General features: G+C 24.5%; 1 protein-coding gene across 1 annotated transcript in view; it reads left to right on the top strand.

Moving 5' to 3' along the window:
- The first annotated feature begins 4,969 nt into the window (after positions 1-4,969).
- LOC117174533 (palmitoyltransferase ZDHHC18) overlaps positions 4,970-16,923 on the top strand; it is a 43,342-nt gene continuing 31,388 nt past the window's right edge. The window contains exons 1-3 of the mRNA XM_033363739.1: positions 4,970-5,490; positions 8,471-8,644; positions 13,256-13,416. Of these exons, the coding sequence (XP_033219630.1) occupies positions 8,496-8,644; positions 13,256-13,416 (310 nt within the window). The 5' untranslated portion in view covers positions 4,970-5,490; positions 8,471-8,495. The remainder of the gene's footprint in view (positions 5,491-8,470; positions 8,645-13,255; positions 13,417-16,923) is intronic.

Raw genomic sequence — 16,923 nt, forward strand, 5'->3', positions numbered from 1 at the left:
TTATTTTTATTATTATCAAATCACAACAAAAAAACACCCGTAAAAAATAGACACCAACGTTTCGGCACTCATATACAGCATCTTGTATGAGGTGATGCATGAGTGCCGAAACGTTGGTGTTTATTATTTACAGATTTTTTTATTGTTGTCATTTCATAGTAATAAATATTTTTAAAAATCCAACTTTGATCCTAAATTCCCGACACTTTAAAATTTAATTAACAAATTGCGAATATATAAAAATCCCGAGCTGAAAAATTCCCGAACAGTTTTTAAAATGACTGAATTAAAGAACATTTCTAAACAAAATTTATGGAATTTTTTGAACTAAAATTCTTTTTGTTATTATTATCCTTTTTTAAGTCAAAGATTTTGGGACGACTGAAGAATCCCAAAAAAGAAAATATTTTGAAATAGAAAATTCCAGAATTAATCAAATTGTCGATAATTAAAATTCTTTATAATGTTACTAAATAAAAACAATCCATACAAAATTAATGCAATTATTTATTTTTTTATTCCTTTTTTTTAAGTTTAAGATTTTGGAATGAATGAAAAATCCCAAAAATCAACATTCCCGAATGATCAAATTTCCAAAATTATAAAATTGTAGAAATTTAAAAATCTCGACACTGTAAAATTCACGAATAATAAAATTCCCGATAGTTTATACTATTGGACAACTGAAGGATCACGAAAAATAACATTCCCGACACTAAAATTGACGAATTGAAAAATTCCCAACTAATAAAATTCCTGAATAATTTATAATATAAACGAAAAAAAGACAATGTCTAAAAAAAAATTAAATTAAAAAAAGCTTTTTTTTTGTTACTTTTGTTTGAGTTAAAGATTTTTGAATAAATGTAAAATACCTAAGAATAAAATTCCCGACACTGTAGAATTACCGAATTGGAAAATTCCCGTGTAATATAATTTCAGAAAAAATTTATAATATTATCGAATAAAAAAATTCCCAATGATAAGGTTGTCAAAACATAAAAATCCCGACACTGTATAATTCTCGAATAATAAAATCCCCGAAAGTTTATAATATTGGGACAGAATAAAAGAAAATGTCTAAAAAAAACAATTTTTTAATACTAAAAATTCTTTTTTTATCACTTTTGTTTCAGTTAAAGATTTTGGAATGACTGAAAAATATCGAAAAATAAAATTCCCGACACTGTAAAATTACGCAAATTGGAAGATTCCCGAATTTAAACAATGAAAGACTTCTTCAATAAATATGATTTATTTATTAAAAATAAAATGATCAAATATTTTTATAAAAACAGGACAATTCTTTAAATTCGGTAACATTATAAACCGTTCGGGAATTCTCCAATTCGGAAATTTTACGGTGTCCGTATTTTTATTTTTAGGGCTTTATTATTCGTCCCATTCAAAATAGAAAATTCAAGAAATTACAAAATTTCCGATATATAAAAATCCTGAATTGGAAAATTCCTCAGCAATTTACAATATTACCCAATTTATTTATTACATTTATTTTTATTTTAAAACATTCGAAATTATCAAATTCCCGTCACTAGAAAATTCCCGAATTTAAACAATTAAAAAAATATTTTTTTGAAATTAATATTATTTATTTATTAGAAAGACAATAATTCAATATTTTGATCAAATAATTTTTTTGAATGTTCAATGTATTTTTTAAAGTTATTGTTTAATTTAAAAATAGTAATGATTTAAACAATAATTTCTCAATGTCAATTTTTATTTTGAAAATGTGCATAGCATTTTCTTTAAATTATTGTTATTTTAAGTTCAGACAATACATTTTTTAAATACATTAAACATTAAAATATTATTGTAATCAACTGTTTTAATATTGTCTTTCTAATGAATAAATATAATTTATTACAAAAACATTTTTAATTGTTTAAATTCGATAATTTTATAGTGCCGGAAATTTTACAGTGTCAGATATTTTATAATTCGGCGATTTTTTGTTGGAAACTTTATTATTCAGGAATTTATAAATTCGCTAATATTATCAATTGTTTGGCAGTTTTAGAGTGTCGGGATATTTATTTTTTAGGATTTTCAGTCGTCCCATTAATTATTTTAATTAACTGCACTTATATTGATGCTTTTAATGAAAAATTTTTTATGCATTTTAATATTTTTAACTAAAAATATAAATATTTTTTAATACAAAACATTTAAAACATTTTTTTTCCTTAATGGACGTTTTTTAATATTTTAGTTTTTCCACATAACTCTAATCACTTCATACTTACTTTTATAAATTTGTTTCAAAACCATTTGCATTTTTCTGAAAAAAACACCGATTTTTTTATTTATTAACATTAAATTTTTTGAATGAAACAATATAAGGAGAAATATATTTTTGTGAAAGAAATATTAATCTATTATCGATTTCAATAATGTTAAATATTAATAAATTTGAATTATTTTTATGAATTTTACTAATTCTTGATTCATTTTAATATTCTAACAATTTTTTAAATAAAAAATAATATGAATTAAACATTGTTATAATTAATATTAAAATAATAGTATGTTAAATAATTGTTCTTTAATTAATAAATGATACTTTTGTTTACAAAACTCTTTCATTAAAAATATAAATTTTTTGAACTGAAAAGGAAGTTTTGTCACATGGTATCGATTTTCCAGTTCAAAAAATTAAAAATGATTTCTATTTAAGGCTTTCTTTTAAATATTTTTCCAAAATGTTTATAAATTTCATTTCGTTCAATAATCTTAAAAAATTATGCAAATAATAATTTTTCGTGTCTTTTTGATGACAAAACTGATTTTTTCAGCTTTGTCATGTTTTTCGTGAAAAAGAAACCTCGTTTGTATTTATAATTTTAACTATAATTGACTACAATATAAAAAAAATTAATAACATTTATAGGAAATAAATCTGTTTGTGAAAAACAGGATGATGTTAAAAATAGTGCGTTTTTCCACGAAAAAGGATATTAAAAAATATCATATTACTTGTTTGGCAAATTAATACTCAGGTAATGATTTTGCGATTTAAAAAAATTATGAACCGAAAAAATTCAGAATTGGCGATAACCTTGTTTTTAGAATGAAAACATTGTTTCCATATTTTTGTCCAAATTAATATTTTGTATAGATCCACAAAAGTGGGATTTGGTACATTTTTACAGAAAACTTCTGCAATAAAATTGAGCAATATTGAACATTTTAAAAATTCCGAATTGACATTTTCCATTAAAAATGGGTTTGAGGCAATATTAAACTTACCCGATTCGGAGATTATAAAGATTTCTTTTTTTTTGACACAAAATACTTTTTTTTTATTCTCAAAATTAAGGACCGTAAAAACATTGATTTTCACAAAATTTTAACTTAATACCTTATTTCCCGCGGATGTCAGTTGTTACAAAAATTATATTTATAAAATACGATTTTACAATTTGATAGATAATAAAAATTCCATATTCTTTTAAAAAATGGAGATAAAAATGATAGACTTTCTAAATAAATACACGTCGTTTCGCATTAACAAATAAAAATCTTAATAAAAAGTTGCATCTAAACCTGAAAATCTTATAATTTTTTAAAGAAGTGAAAATGCTCAAATCAATCGAACCATTTGAGCAAGGAAAAAATGTGTGGTTTAGCATCCGAAAAAAAAATTGAAATCGGTTAAAATCTTCTGTTCCCTTTTTCATTAGAATATTTAACAAAATTCCTATTGTTTAAAAAATGGTGACAAATTTTTGTATGTACAGTTTTTCTTTAAAAAAAAATTCTAATTTTGTATCATTGTTTTTTTTCAGCAGGTTAAATTTTCAACTAAAGAGCTGGCCCTTCAGCCAAAAAATGGATTATTTACAAAGCAGTTCTACTTTCAACCAAGCTTACATGAAAGAAGTAAAGGAAAATGAGGAGAGAAGTAAGGGAAGTAAGGGAAATGAAAGGGAATTAGTTATAGGAAATTAGATAGGGGAAAATGAAGGAAGAGGAAGTGTGGGAGGGAAAATAATAAAAGGGGAAGTATGTGCATTATGGGAAATAAGGGGAGGGTAATTAGGGAACTGAGGTGATAGGAAATAGCTTAAGTAGGTGAAGCACAGGGAGTGGGTAGAAAATATAGGACTGGAAATACGGAAATTAGGGAAAGTGATATGAGGGAAAGTAGCGGAAATTGTAGAAAATGAACAGATGAAGAAATGAGGGGATGACAGCTAGTGGAAATAAGGGGTAATGAGGGAGACGAATGGTGAGGAAATGAAGGGTGAGGAATTATGGGAAGTGAGGAGAAATGAGGCCAAATGAGGATTGGGGAAGTGTGGAGAGCGAAAATTAGGAGCGTACAAGCTGAAAACGTGTGTGTTCATGAGGCAAGAGGGGAAGTGAGGATGAGGTGAGGTGCGGATGAGGTGAGGAAGAGGGCGAGTTGCGGATGAGAGTAATGGTATGAGAGTGGATGAGGAGTAGCAAAAATAAGGGGTCTTATGGGAAGAGGAAGTAGTGGAAATTCCAGGAAATGAGAGGGTGTGGGAAGGCGGTGTATGGGAAGGGAATCTGAGTTAAGGATGGTGGTAAGGGTAAGTGAAGATACAGAGAGTAGGAAAAATAAGGGGATATGTGGAAAGAGGAAATAGGGACCGAGGGAAATGTTAGAGAAGGATTTGACAAGTAATAAGGCAATTGGTTAGAGAAATTATGTAAGTGAAAATATTTTAATAATAATTTTAATAGACTTTGATTAAACTTGAAAAAATATTATTTTCATGAAATAAAAGTTAGCAAATTCTTAAAAATGATACAGCAATAAAACTACTGCAATTGCAAAGTTCAGGAAAAACTAAAAAACACCTGAACGGTGTTTTGGCGGGAAAATTCGTGAAACGTCATTTTTAAATGGTGGGTCACGTGAGTTTAAACTTCTAAAAAGGTGGAGCTGGCATCGCTCGCACGTAAAACCGTAAAACGCCAAGTCGTTCACGATCGTTTCCTGTAAATATAATCAAAAGCGGTGTCATCGGGGGTCGGCTGATTTATCGTGAAAAGTCTCTTCAGTTTTCGACGATGTAGTGTCTTTCGTGGTTTCACGTTATGTGAACGTCTATGAGCCGTTTGCAAATAGAATTTGCAAAGAAATCCATCTACTGTTGACCTAGTTTCAACGACAAATTTAGTTTATTTCGTGCGGGGGTTTTTTTTTTATTTCGGGAAATAATGACTGTGACCGAAAACGTGCACTTGGAAGTCGGTGACCTCGGAGAAGGTGAAGAATCCAAGCATTCAGTGAAGTTCTAACCTCAAAAAGAGAAGTTGCTTGACAAGTGCTTAGACGTGAGCAGTAATCGATTTTTCAAGTGGAAGAATGTCGCGGATCAATCTTAGATCCGATAAAATTTGCCTGGAGATTATCGGAAGAATCAGATTAAGTTGACCAGAATCCTGGATTTTTTTACTGAAATTCGAATTTGTGGATTCTACGACGACTTTTGCGTAAGTAGTTAGGTTATGTTTCGTACTTTTGATACACTTTTGCATTCCTTTACTCCATTTTGAAGGAATTGGTGAAATTGATTAATAAGGGAATGAAGGGGAATATTTTAGAGTTATAGTCATTATTTTAGCTATTTTATTTCATTTTTATTGTGAATTTAGATTATTTTCATCCAAGATTTGAATTTGTAATTATTTATAAAACTCACTTCCTTTACTAGGTTAGGTTAGGTAGAGACAAGGAAAATTTCCATTATTCTTTTTAACCTATTGAGACAGCAATTTTCGTTTAGTTTTGTATAATTTGATGTTTGAGAAGCTCTTTTAAATCGAGAGCCAAGAATAAAAATATTTTTGAATTTTTTTAACAGAAAAATTGGATTTAGAAGGTTATCGATATCAGCTGATTTCAAATTCTGATTATTTTGAAATTTGTACGTTTCATGGGTTTATACTCCAGAAAATGTTAAAAATTATTTTATATTTGACAAATAGAGCTGGAAAGGGCGAGAAAATGAGGAAATTCCAAATTTGTTGACTGTTAATGAACTGTAAATATTAATTAATTATTAAATAATAATTTTCAAACTGAACTCAGTTTCGAGTGTTAAAAATTACAAAAGAATTGATTTTACAAGACGATTATGAATCTTTTCAAAATCAAACAATTTAAAGATTTTGAGGTTGAAAATTGAACTGTTTCAATTTAAAAACCTTAATTTAATACATTTCATAAATTATTTTTCATTTAAAATTAAAAAATATTCTTGTTTTAACCTATTTATTTAAAATTTCTTAATTTAAAAAAAATAACATTTAGCATTGACTGTTCATTTAAAATGAGAAATTATCAATTGTTGTATAAACTATTTGAACTTAAAATTTAAATTTGGTTATATCTTGGGGAAAATTCACGTAAATTTTTTTGAAAATTTGTTCTTCTGTTAGAAAATTAACCTCCTTTGTTGAATTTTTTTTTAAGATTCATCATTTTAATTAGAAATTCATTTCTTTGGTTAAAAAATAAATAATTTTGTTAAAAATTCATTTTTTTCTTTGTCTGAAAATTAATTTTTACTGTAAATTTAACTATTCTAGTTGCAACTTTCAACTATTTAGTTCAAAATTTTGTTGTTTTTTTCTTGTAAATTATTTTTTGTTTTATTGAAAATGTTGAACATTCCACAATTTTAGTTTAAGATTCAATTTTATTGTTAAACTTTAACTTTCTTAGCTGCAAATTTATCTATTTAATTTTAGGTGGAAATTATATTTTTCAACTGAAAATTAGTCTTTTGTGGTATAAATTAATCTTCTTGGTTATAAATTCAGATTTTAGTTAAAAATAAAATTACTGTAGTTAAAAACTTAGTTGTTTGTTTCAAAATTCAACTATTCTAGCTAAAGAATTGTCACTTTAGTTGAAAAATCGTTACTTAAAAAAAAATTACTCATTTTTTTTTAATTATGTTTTTTTTTTAACTAAAAATGTAATTATTTCAATTAAATTTTCCATAATCTTAGTTGAATTTAGTTTAAAATTCCTCTATTCCATTTAAAGATTTATCATTTTAATGGAAAACTCGTAACTTTAGTTAGAAATTTATATACTTTTTTTGGTGGAAAATTATTTTTTTAACCGAAATTAAATTAGAATTAAAATTTATGGTTTAAAAAAAGGAGCAATTTTTAACAATTGGCGATATTTGAATGTTCGTTTAAAATAAACAATTATAAATTGTTCATGAATTGTTTGAAATAGAAATTCTTGAACGGTTAAAATTTCAGATTGCCACTTGTAAACTTTGATCGTTACAATTTTGATTTGTTAATTTTTAAAATGTTAAATTTTTGTTTACATAAAATAATTTCGCGTAAAAGAAAAAATTTTTGGTATTTAATTTTTTCAGAATTTTTTCGAATTGGCAGAGGGATATTTAATATTTTTAATATTTTTATCGATTTGAAAGGGGGGAAATTTTGGTTTTCAGTATTTTATAATAACAGGATGTTGTTAGTATTTTATTAATCGGAATAAGGATAATTTTTTACCTTATTTTAAAAAGATTTTTTATTGAGTTGAAAGATAGGCAATTTTCGTTTTCATTTTTCTTTAAATGGAAAAGGGGTATCTTTATTGATATTTTTAAACCTCAGAATTCTTTAATTTGTGTCAAATTATAAATTGTTTTAAAAAGAAAGAATTGAATCGTTAAAATTGCACCTTTATTTATAAAAAAAAGTTTCAATTCCTTAATTCTAATTTCACAAGAAAGGGAATAAACTGTTGTATCAAATTCTTCTCCGAATTGAAAAAGGAATATTTTTGTTTTTCACATTTTTATTTATTTTTAAACTTGGAAGTTTCAGTTTTTAATTTTTATTGCATTTTTCCTTTGTAAAGTTTTTATTGAGTGTAAGGGAAGAATTAACAACAAATTTCTGAATCGGAAGAGGGAAATTTTTTATTTTTAACATTTATATTTTTCAATCAAAAATATTTGAACTGTTTAATATATAAAAATAAAAAATACATTAGTTTCAAGATTTCGAATTTTAAAATTTTAAGTACCGTGAAAAAATGTTTGCGGACCGGGAAATGAGCGGCTATTTTTTCCTTGATTAAACTCGTGTTTGCAAAATATAATCTTTCATTCTACAATTTAAAATGTTGTAAAAGTCGTCCTTGAATTAAAATTTTCCAATGATACGTCACCTTGAATTACATATTTAAAAGTTTTATGAATTTTTATTACATTCTACTGTTCTAGATTCCTTTAAAATTAGAAAATTGTAGAGTAAGAATTTGTGATGTTCATTTCAGATTTTTCATGGTGGAAACAATTATACATTTTTTTTGTGTCTTAAAAGAGAAATTTAAGAGCTACTATAGATTTTTAATTAAAAATAATTGGAAATTTCGTAATCAGCCAAAGTTACAAATTAAAAATTCTAATCTGACCTTTTTTACTCTTTGCAGGAGAGAAAAACTGCAAGGCACAAAAATGCCTCACGTCACCAGGAAGTGGGAATTATTTCCCGGGAAGAACAGATTTTGCTGCGATGGAAGGTTAATGATGGCACCACAAACTGGAGTTTTCTACGTCACAGTTTGCTTAATTGCCGGGACCAGTGGATTATTTTTCGCCTTTGAGTAAGATTTCATCTTGGCAATTAAAAAAATATATAAATATATTTAACAAAAAATGGATTGCTTTTAAATCCAAATAATTTTAAAAGTAAAATTTAATTTCTTCGCAAATCTGCCAGGCCTCGGACTAGCCATTAAACTATTTCACACTTTTTAAAAGCGATGACAGTATTTTTCTATTATTAAAAAAATGCACTAAAGATACTATTTTCAAATCAAAATTTTGTTTTCAACCAAGAAAGATTTTTCAAACATGAGCTTTCAACGAAAGAGTTGAATTTTTAACCAAATAGTTAAATTGTTAACCGAAAAGATCAATTTTCATTCGAGAAGATATATTTTCTACATAGAAAAGAAGAATTTAAAACAAAATACGGGATTTGTAACCAAATATTTGAATTTTAAATGAACAAGATTATTTTTTTTCATCAGAAAAGAAGAATTTAAAACAAAATACATACATTTTTAACCAAAAAGTGGTATTTTAAACCACAAAGATTAATTTTGTAGCAGAAAACAATTTTTCAAAAAAATGCGTATAATTTAAACCGAATAAATGAATTTGAAACGAAAAATTTTTTTCGCCAGAAAAGAAGAATTTTCTACAAAAAACATCAATTTTTAACCAAATATTTGAATTTTAGAAGAACAAGATTATACTTTTTTGGCCAGGAAAGCAGAATTTTTTACAAAATGCATTATTTTTTAGCAAATAGTTGAATTTTAAACGAAGAAGATTTTTTTTCTTAGAAAAGAAGAATTTAAAACAAAATACATACATTTTTAATGAAACAGTTGAATTTTAAACCAAATATTAATTTTATATCAGAAGAGAAGAATTAAAAAAAACATATTTTTTTAAACAAATGATTGAATTTTAAACGAGGTAGATTAATTTTATATCAGAAGAGAAGCATTTTTCAATAAAATGTATAGATTTTTAACCAAATAGTTGAATTTTAAACCACGAAGATTAATTTTCTATCAGAGAAGAAGAATTTTCAATAAAATACATACATTTTTAACCAAATAGTTGAATTTTAAACCAAAAATTAATTTTATATCAGAAGAGAAGAATTTTCAAAAAAAAAAAAAAAACTTTTTTAACAAATAGTTGAATTTTCAACGAAGATTATTATTTTTTTTTTATCAGGAAAGAAGATTTTCTATCCAGAAAAGAAGAATTTTATACACAATACATAAATTTGTAACCAAAATGGTTGAATTTTAAACCACGAAGATTAATTTTCTATCAGAGAGGAAGAATTTTGAACGAAGTACATACATTTTTAACCCAATATTTGAATTTTAAACATAATATTAATTTTATATCGGAAGAGAAGAATTTTCTACAAAAAAAACATACTTTTTTAACCAAATAATTGAGTTTTAAACGAAGTAGATTAATTTTATATCAGAAGAGAAGCATTTTTCAATAAAATGTATAGATTTTTAACCAAATAGTTGAATTTTAAACCACGAAGATTAATTTTCTATCAGAGAAGAAGAATTTTCAATAAAATACATACATTTTTGACCAAATAGTTGAATTTTAAACCAAAAATTAATTTTATATCAGAAGAGAAGAATTTTCTAAAAAAAAAAACTTTTTTAAACAAATAGTTGAATTTTCAACGAAGATTATTTTTTTTATCAGGAAAGAAGATTTTCTATCCAGAAAAGAAGGATTTTCTATCGAGAAAAGAAGGATTTTCTACTAAATACATAAATTTTTCACAAAATAGTTGAATTTTAAACCACGAAGATTAATTTTCTATCAGAGAGGAAGAATTTTGAACGAAGTACATACATTTTTAACCAAATAGTTGAATTTTAAATGAAGAAATTTTTTTTTCGCCAGAAAAGAACAATTTTCTAGAAAATACTTAAATTTTTAACCAAATAGTACTATTTTAAACGAAGATTTTTTTTTTATATCAGAAAAGAAGAATTTTTAATAAAATTCATAGATTTTTAATCAAATAGTTTATTTTTAGAAGAACAAGATTTTTCTTTACCAGAAAAGAAGAATTATCTACAAAATACCTACATTTTTAACGAAATAGTTGAATTTTAAACGAAGATGTTTTTTCCCAGAAAAGAAGAATTTTCTACAAAATACATGAATTTTTAACGAAATAGTTGAATTTTAAACGAAATATTAATTTTATATCAGAAGAGAAGAATTTTCTACAAAAAAAAACCTACTTTTTTAATCAAATAGTTGAATTTTAGAACAAGATTTTTTTTATATCAGAAGAGAAGCATTTTTCAATAAAATGTATAGATTTTTAACCAAATAGTTGACATTTAGAAGAAGAAAATTATTATTTTTCTTTATTTTACCAGAAAAGAAGAATTTTCTACTAAATACATAAATTTTTAAGCAAATAGTTGAATTTTAAACCAAAAATTAATTTTATATCAAAAGAGAAGAATTTGATACAAAAAAGCTTTTTTAAACAAATAGTTGAATTTTCAATGAAGAAGATTATTTTTTTTTTATCAAGAAAGAAGATTTTTTTTCCAGATAAGAAGAATTTTCAATAAAATTCATAGATTTTTAATCAAACAGTTGAATTTTAGAAGAACAAGCTTTTTCTTTACCAGAAAAGAAGAATTTTCTACAAAATACATGAATTTTTAACCAAATAGTTGAATTTTAAACCAAATATTAATTTTATATCAGAAGAGTAGAATTTTCTACAAAAAAAAAACTTTTTAAAACAAATTGTTGAATTTTCAACGAAGAAGATTTTTTTTTTATCAGGAAAGAAGATTTTTTTCAAAAAAGAAGAATTTTTAATAAAATTCAAAGATTTTGAATCAAATAGTTGAATTTTAGAAGAACAAGATTTTTTTTTTACTAGAAAAGAAGAATTATCTACAAAATACCTACATTTTTAACGAAATAGTTGAATTATAAACCGCAAAGATTAATTTTCTAGCAGAAAAGAAGAATTTTCAAAAAAATGCGTATAATTTTAACCAAATAGTTGAATTTTAAACGAAGATTATTTTTTTTTCTTAAAAAAGAAGAATTTTCAATAAATTACGTACATATTTAACCAATTAGTTGAATTTTAAACGAAGATTTTTTTGTCATAAACGAAGAATTTTCTACAAAATACATATACTTTAACTAAATAGTTAATTTTTAAATCAAGAAGATTAATTTTTTACCAGGAAAGAAGAATTTTCAACAAAATGCATTAATTTTTAGTATATGTTATTGTCGTTTCTAACTTTTTAAACGAAATAGTTGCATTCTGTAACCAAAAATTCATTAGATAAATTTTAATTGGCGGGAATATATTTTAAATAAAAAAAAAAACGAATTTTCTACCTGACGGTTGAATTTCAAAGACAAAAAGGCGAATTATCTACAAAACAGTCGAATTTTCAACCCGAGAATATAAATTTGCAATAAAAAAGCTTAAAAAGATGAATTTTTATGTCATTGTTTATATTTCTACGACAAAGATTTGAAAAAATATATTTTTCTAAAGTTGGATTTAACCAACAAAACTAATTTCCAACAAAATACGTACATTTACAATAAAATAGTTAAATTTTCTAGGAAGTGGATTAATTGTTTTGTACAAAAAAGACGAATTTTTAACAAATCACAAACATTTTTTAATTAAATAGTGGAATTTTTAAACGCAAAAGATAATTATTAACAAAGTAGTTGAATTTTCACTCAATAAAAAATTCGTCAGCCAAAAAAAAATTAATTAAATTAATGTTGAATTTTTAATCCTAAAAATGCTAAAATGCTAAAAAAAAATCTCGAACCAAAAATATCAACTTTTGAGAAAGTTCCACTTTGAACCAAAGAGTTAAATTTTCAACCTAAAAAGATTCATTTTTAACGAAAATTGTAATAGTTTACATTTCACGAAAAAAATGTAAAAAAAACAGTTGGTTTTAAACAAGAAAGACGATTTTGAAACAAAATATTTGATTTTTAACACAAAAAAAAAGATTTTCTACCAAAAAGACGAATTTTCAACAAAATAGATCAATTTTTACTAAATAGTTCAATTTTCTATCAAATTGTTGAAGTTTTGAACCGAAACTAAGAATTTCGTTTCAAACAGTTGAATTTACAAGAAAAAAATGTAATTTTCAATTGAAACATGTTAATTTTTATTCAGACAGTTGAATTTTGAACAACAAAATTTCTTCGTTATGGTAAAAAATATTGTAATCCAATTTCAAGAAAATAATTTAACTTTTAAACAAATAATACAAATTTAAACCCAAACAAAATATATTTTTTCACCAGAAAAATATGAAAAAGCGGAAAGGCTAAAGAATAACATTTCAAATAAACATTGAAATTAATATTAAATACTTGAGAAATTTTATGACACTATTTTGACCCTATTTTTAAAAAATTTCGACACTATTTGCACTATTTTCGGTCACTAAAGTGAGTCCGAGGCCTGATTTGCGAATAATATTTGAAAGCAAAATATTATCTTTGGCAGATAAGTTTATTATGATTTCCTCTCCAGGGAATTCTGGTCCGAAATTAGATATGAATCTGAGACTTTCAAAGAATCTTTTCGTTCGAAAAGTAGTATAAAATAATTCCTTTTTTTTAAGTTGTCCATTTTTGGCCTCACAAATAACGCCAGCGATTCCAGTGATTGGTGGTCTGCTTTTTATTTTCGTGATGTCGGCTTTGTTTCGAACAAGCTTCAGCGATCCTGGCGTCATTCCTCGTGCAACAGCCGATGAAGCTGCTTATATTGAGCAACAAATCGGTGAGAGAAAATTATCATTCATATCACCACAATTGATTTATTACTCTATTTTGTACCAAATTGTCGAAAAAGACGAATTTTCTACAAAAAAGTTGAATTTTCAACCAAAAAATAGTTAATTTTTAGTTAAAATCAAGAAGATGAATTTTCTACCCAAAAAGATTAATTTAATCCTTAAAGGACATACTGGGTATAAAACACCCAGCGACTTGTTTGCGCTTAAAAAAGAAGCGCCAGATTAACAAATGAGATGAAACCTTTTAGAGTGAGTCATTTTTTAATTTTTGTTCAAAAAGGATTTTTTTAAACTACTTTAAATTTCAAAAACTGTTATGAAACCTTTTTTTCTTCAAACTAGATAGATTGAACATTATTAATTGACTTTCTTGTAAAAAAAAATATCGAATACCGTCAGCATATCACGCGTTCGAATACCCTTGGGTCTATAACACCCAGTATGCTCTTTATGTAATTTTACGGAAATGTGCCCTTCAAGGGCACACCATCACACATCGTTTTTAATTTTTAAGCTTACATTTGAATTTAAAGAATTTAAAAATGCAGTTTTAAAGAATTCAACAAATAAAAAATCAAAGATTTTTTATTGAACTGTACTTTAGGATTTAAAAAGTGAATAATAATTGATTTTACAAGCCGATTCGGAATCAGATCACAATTTTAGAATTTCGAGATTTGAACGCGAAAAATTAAACTGTTAAACTGTTCCAATTGAACATTTATTATCTATTTTTAATTTTAAAATAGCTTTAAAAAATAATAATTTCAAACGTTGCAATTTTCATTGTTCTATTTAAAAAAATTTAATTTGTAAGTCATATTGTTGAATTTTTATATATAAGTAAAAAATTGAACACCTCTTATTCTTAGAAAAAATTCAAGTAATTTGAAGATATTTAGAAGTTTTGAAAAAAATCAAAACTCATACCAAAATTTCTCTGCAAATAGTCCACGGCCTAATTGAAAACCAAATATAGATTTTGGCAAATTTCGAACAAAAAATTTAGTATCTTTTTAAGAATTTTGAAAGGCTTTAATAGAATAAAAAGCATTTCCTAAAAAAATATAAAAAATGTTTTTCTATTTTGAAATTTCTTTCAAAAGAATATGCAAAAAGATGTACAAAATTGTCAAAAATGAATGTGGAACATTTTAAAGGAATTTTTTTAATTTGGCAGAATTACAACAACAAAAATTGTGAGAAAAATTCGAATCATCTAAAAAGATGTTTGGAAGTTCTGAAAAACTTAAAAAAATAATTTAAAATTTGAAAAATGTAAAACAACCTTTAAATGTTTCAAGATTTTGAAATAAAGTGTTCAAAATTTTAACGATTTTTGTACTACTGAAAATACAAATAATTTAGCTTCTATTTAAGAAGTATTCAGTTTATAATAAATTAATTTTAATCGTTCCATTTTTAATGCTTTTAGCTTTAAATTTTCTTATTTTCTTTGCACTATATAACTTATAAAAAATAAAAAAATTTTATGGCCGTTTGTAAAGTTTAAAATTAAAGTATATCATTTTGCGCGCTTTAATTTGCAACGAAGTTTTTTATTACTTTAAATGGAAAATTGTGTAGCTTTAGAGCTCGATTTTAAAAATTTTATTGGCCGTGCCAATAAATTGAAAATTTCATTTGATTAATTTTTTATTTATATATTTTGTTTTCTAACACTTTTTTTACCAAATAATTGAATTTTATACCAGATTTTTTATTTTTTTAAGCCAAAAGGACGGAAGTTTCCGTAGAAAGTTTGAATTTTCAACCCGAAAAAATGTAATTTTAATAAGAAAAGTTAATTTACAACCAATCCTTATAAATTAAAATAATTATTTTTTATATTATATTATAATTTGAAAAATGTGAATTTATTACAAAGAATTTTGTAGGATTGCAAAAACTTTCAAGAGATTTTGAGAGGACTTTGGCAAATAAATATCATATTAAATTAAATTTCAAGATATTTCAAAGATTTTATTTTTACGGAAATTTTAATTCATAAATTTAATTTAATTTAAATAAAAAATATCAAGCGAATTTGTAGAATTTTCTAGGATTTATAAATATTCGAAGGAGTTTTTAGACAGATTTTAAAAATAAATCAAATAAAATTTTAAGGAATTCTTAATGATTTCAAAGATTTTTATTAAATTTCTGAGGTACAGTTCCCCCGGCTTTTTCTCCACAAAAATGAAATTTTTTAAAAACTGAATTCGGAAATGCTATAAAATATCATAACAGACGTCCCCGGACTCTTTTATCATAGTGTTTTTCTGTTTTTTATCGAATCATTTCCATTAAATAAATTTAAGTTTTAAAGATTTTAAAATGTTGGTTAAAACAATATGGAAGACTTTGAGACCATTTTTTTTTAATTTTTCAAGATTTACACATTTTTTATGTAAATTGAATGTTATCAGGGTATGAAAAAAATATTCTTAAAATTCATGGAAAATTTTTAAATGATTGTTTTGTACGGAATTTCTAGAGAAAATCGAAAAAAGATCACAAAACATTTTTAATTATTTCTTAAAATCTTTCAAAAGTGTGAAAGATTTTAAAGCAAAATTTTGCCATATTACATAATTTTAGAAAAAAATGAGTAAGTTTAAAAGATATTCAAAATTTTTGAAATGATTCAAAAATAATTAAAACTTGTAAAGATTTTTGTAAAGTTTCACGAAAATGAAAGACAATTTTTCAGGTTCCTAAGAAAAATTAAAATCATTTTTTATTTCGGAAAATTAATTTGAAGAGATTATTGAAAAAGATTTTAGAAGATTTCAAAAATAGTCAAAGAAGAATCGTAAAGATTTTAGGGTCATTTTTTTAATTTTGCAGAATAAATATAAAATGCAGGAAAAATTTTCATAATTTTTAGAAATTAGAAGGTTAAAAAGTCTGACAAGATTAAAAAAACAAAGAATTTTTCTTATATTCGTGTGCAAATTTTAATTATTTTTAATTTTGAAAAATGAACTTTAAGAGAAAATTGAACAAGGTTTTTAAATATAGCAAACGATTTCCTAAAATTTCTAAAAATAGTTTAGAATATTTTAAAGAAAAATGTTTCAATTTGTTAAGATTGCAAAATAAAAACGAACCAAAATTCGACAAATTCACGAAATATGTAGTAGAATTTAAGAGAATTTCGAAAGCTTTTAAGAGGATAAACAAATTTTCTTAAAATTTCTGGGAAAATGTAGAAGATTTTAAGTTATTTATTAAAAATTTGGAGTTTAAGACGTTTCAAATAGATTACAAATATTTGAAAAGTCGGAAACATTTTCGAAAATGTATCAAATATTTCTTGATTCCTTCCCAACTTTTAAAAGTTCTAAACATCTTTTAAAAGGAAAAAATAAATATTGTTTCAATCTAAAATTGTACGATTAAACGAACTTACCTGAAGTGAAGTTCAATCGAAATTATGCAAATACGTCTCGTCCGAATAGATCAATTGTAGTAACGCTAGTTGCTCG

Source organism: Belonocnema kinseyi, chromosome 1 (genome assembly GCF_010883055.1).
Source record: "Belonocnema kinseyi isolate 2016_QV_RU_SX_M_011 chromosome 1, B_treatae_v1, whole genome shotgun sequence".
NCBI lineage: Eukaryota > Metazoa > Arthropoda > Insecta > Hymenoptera > Cynipidae > Belonocnema > Belonocnema kinseyi.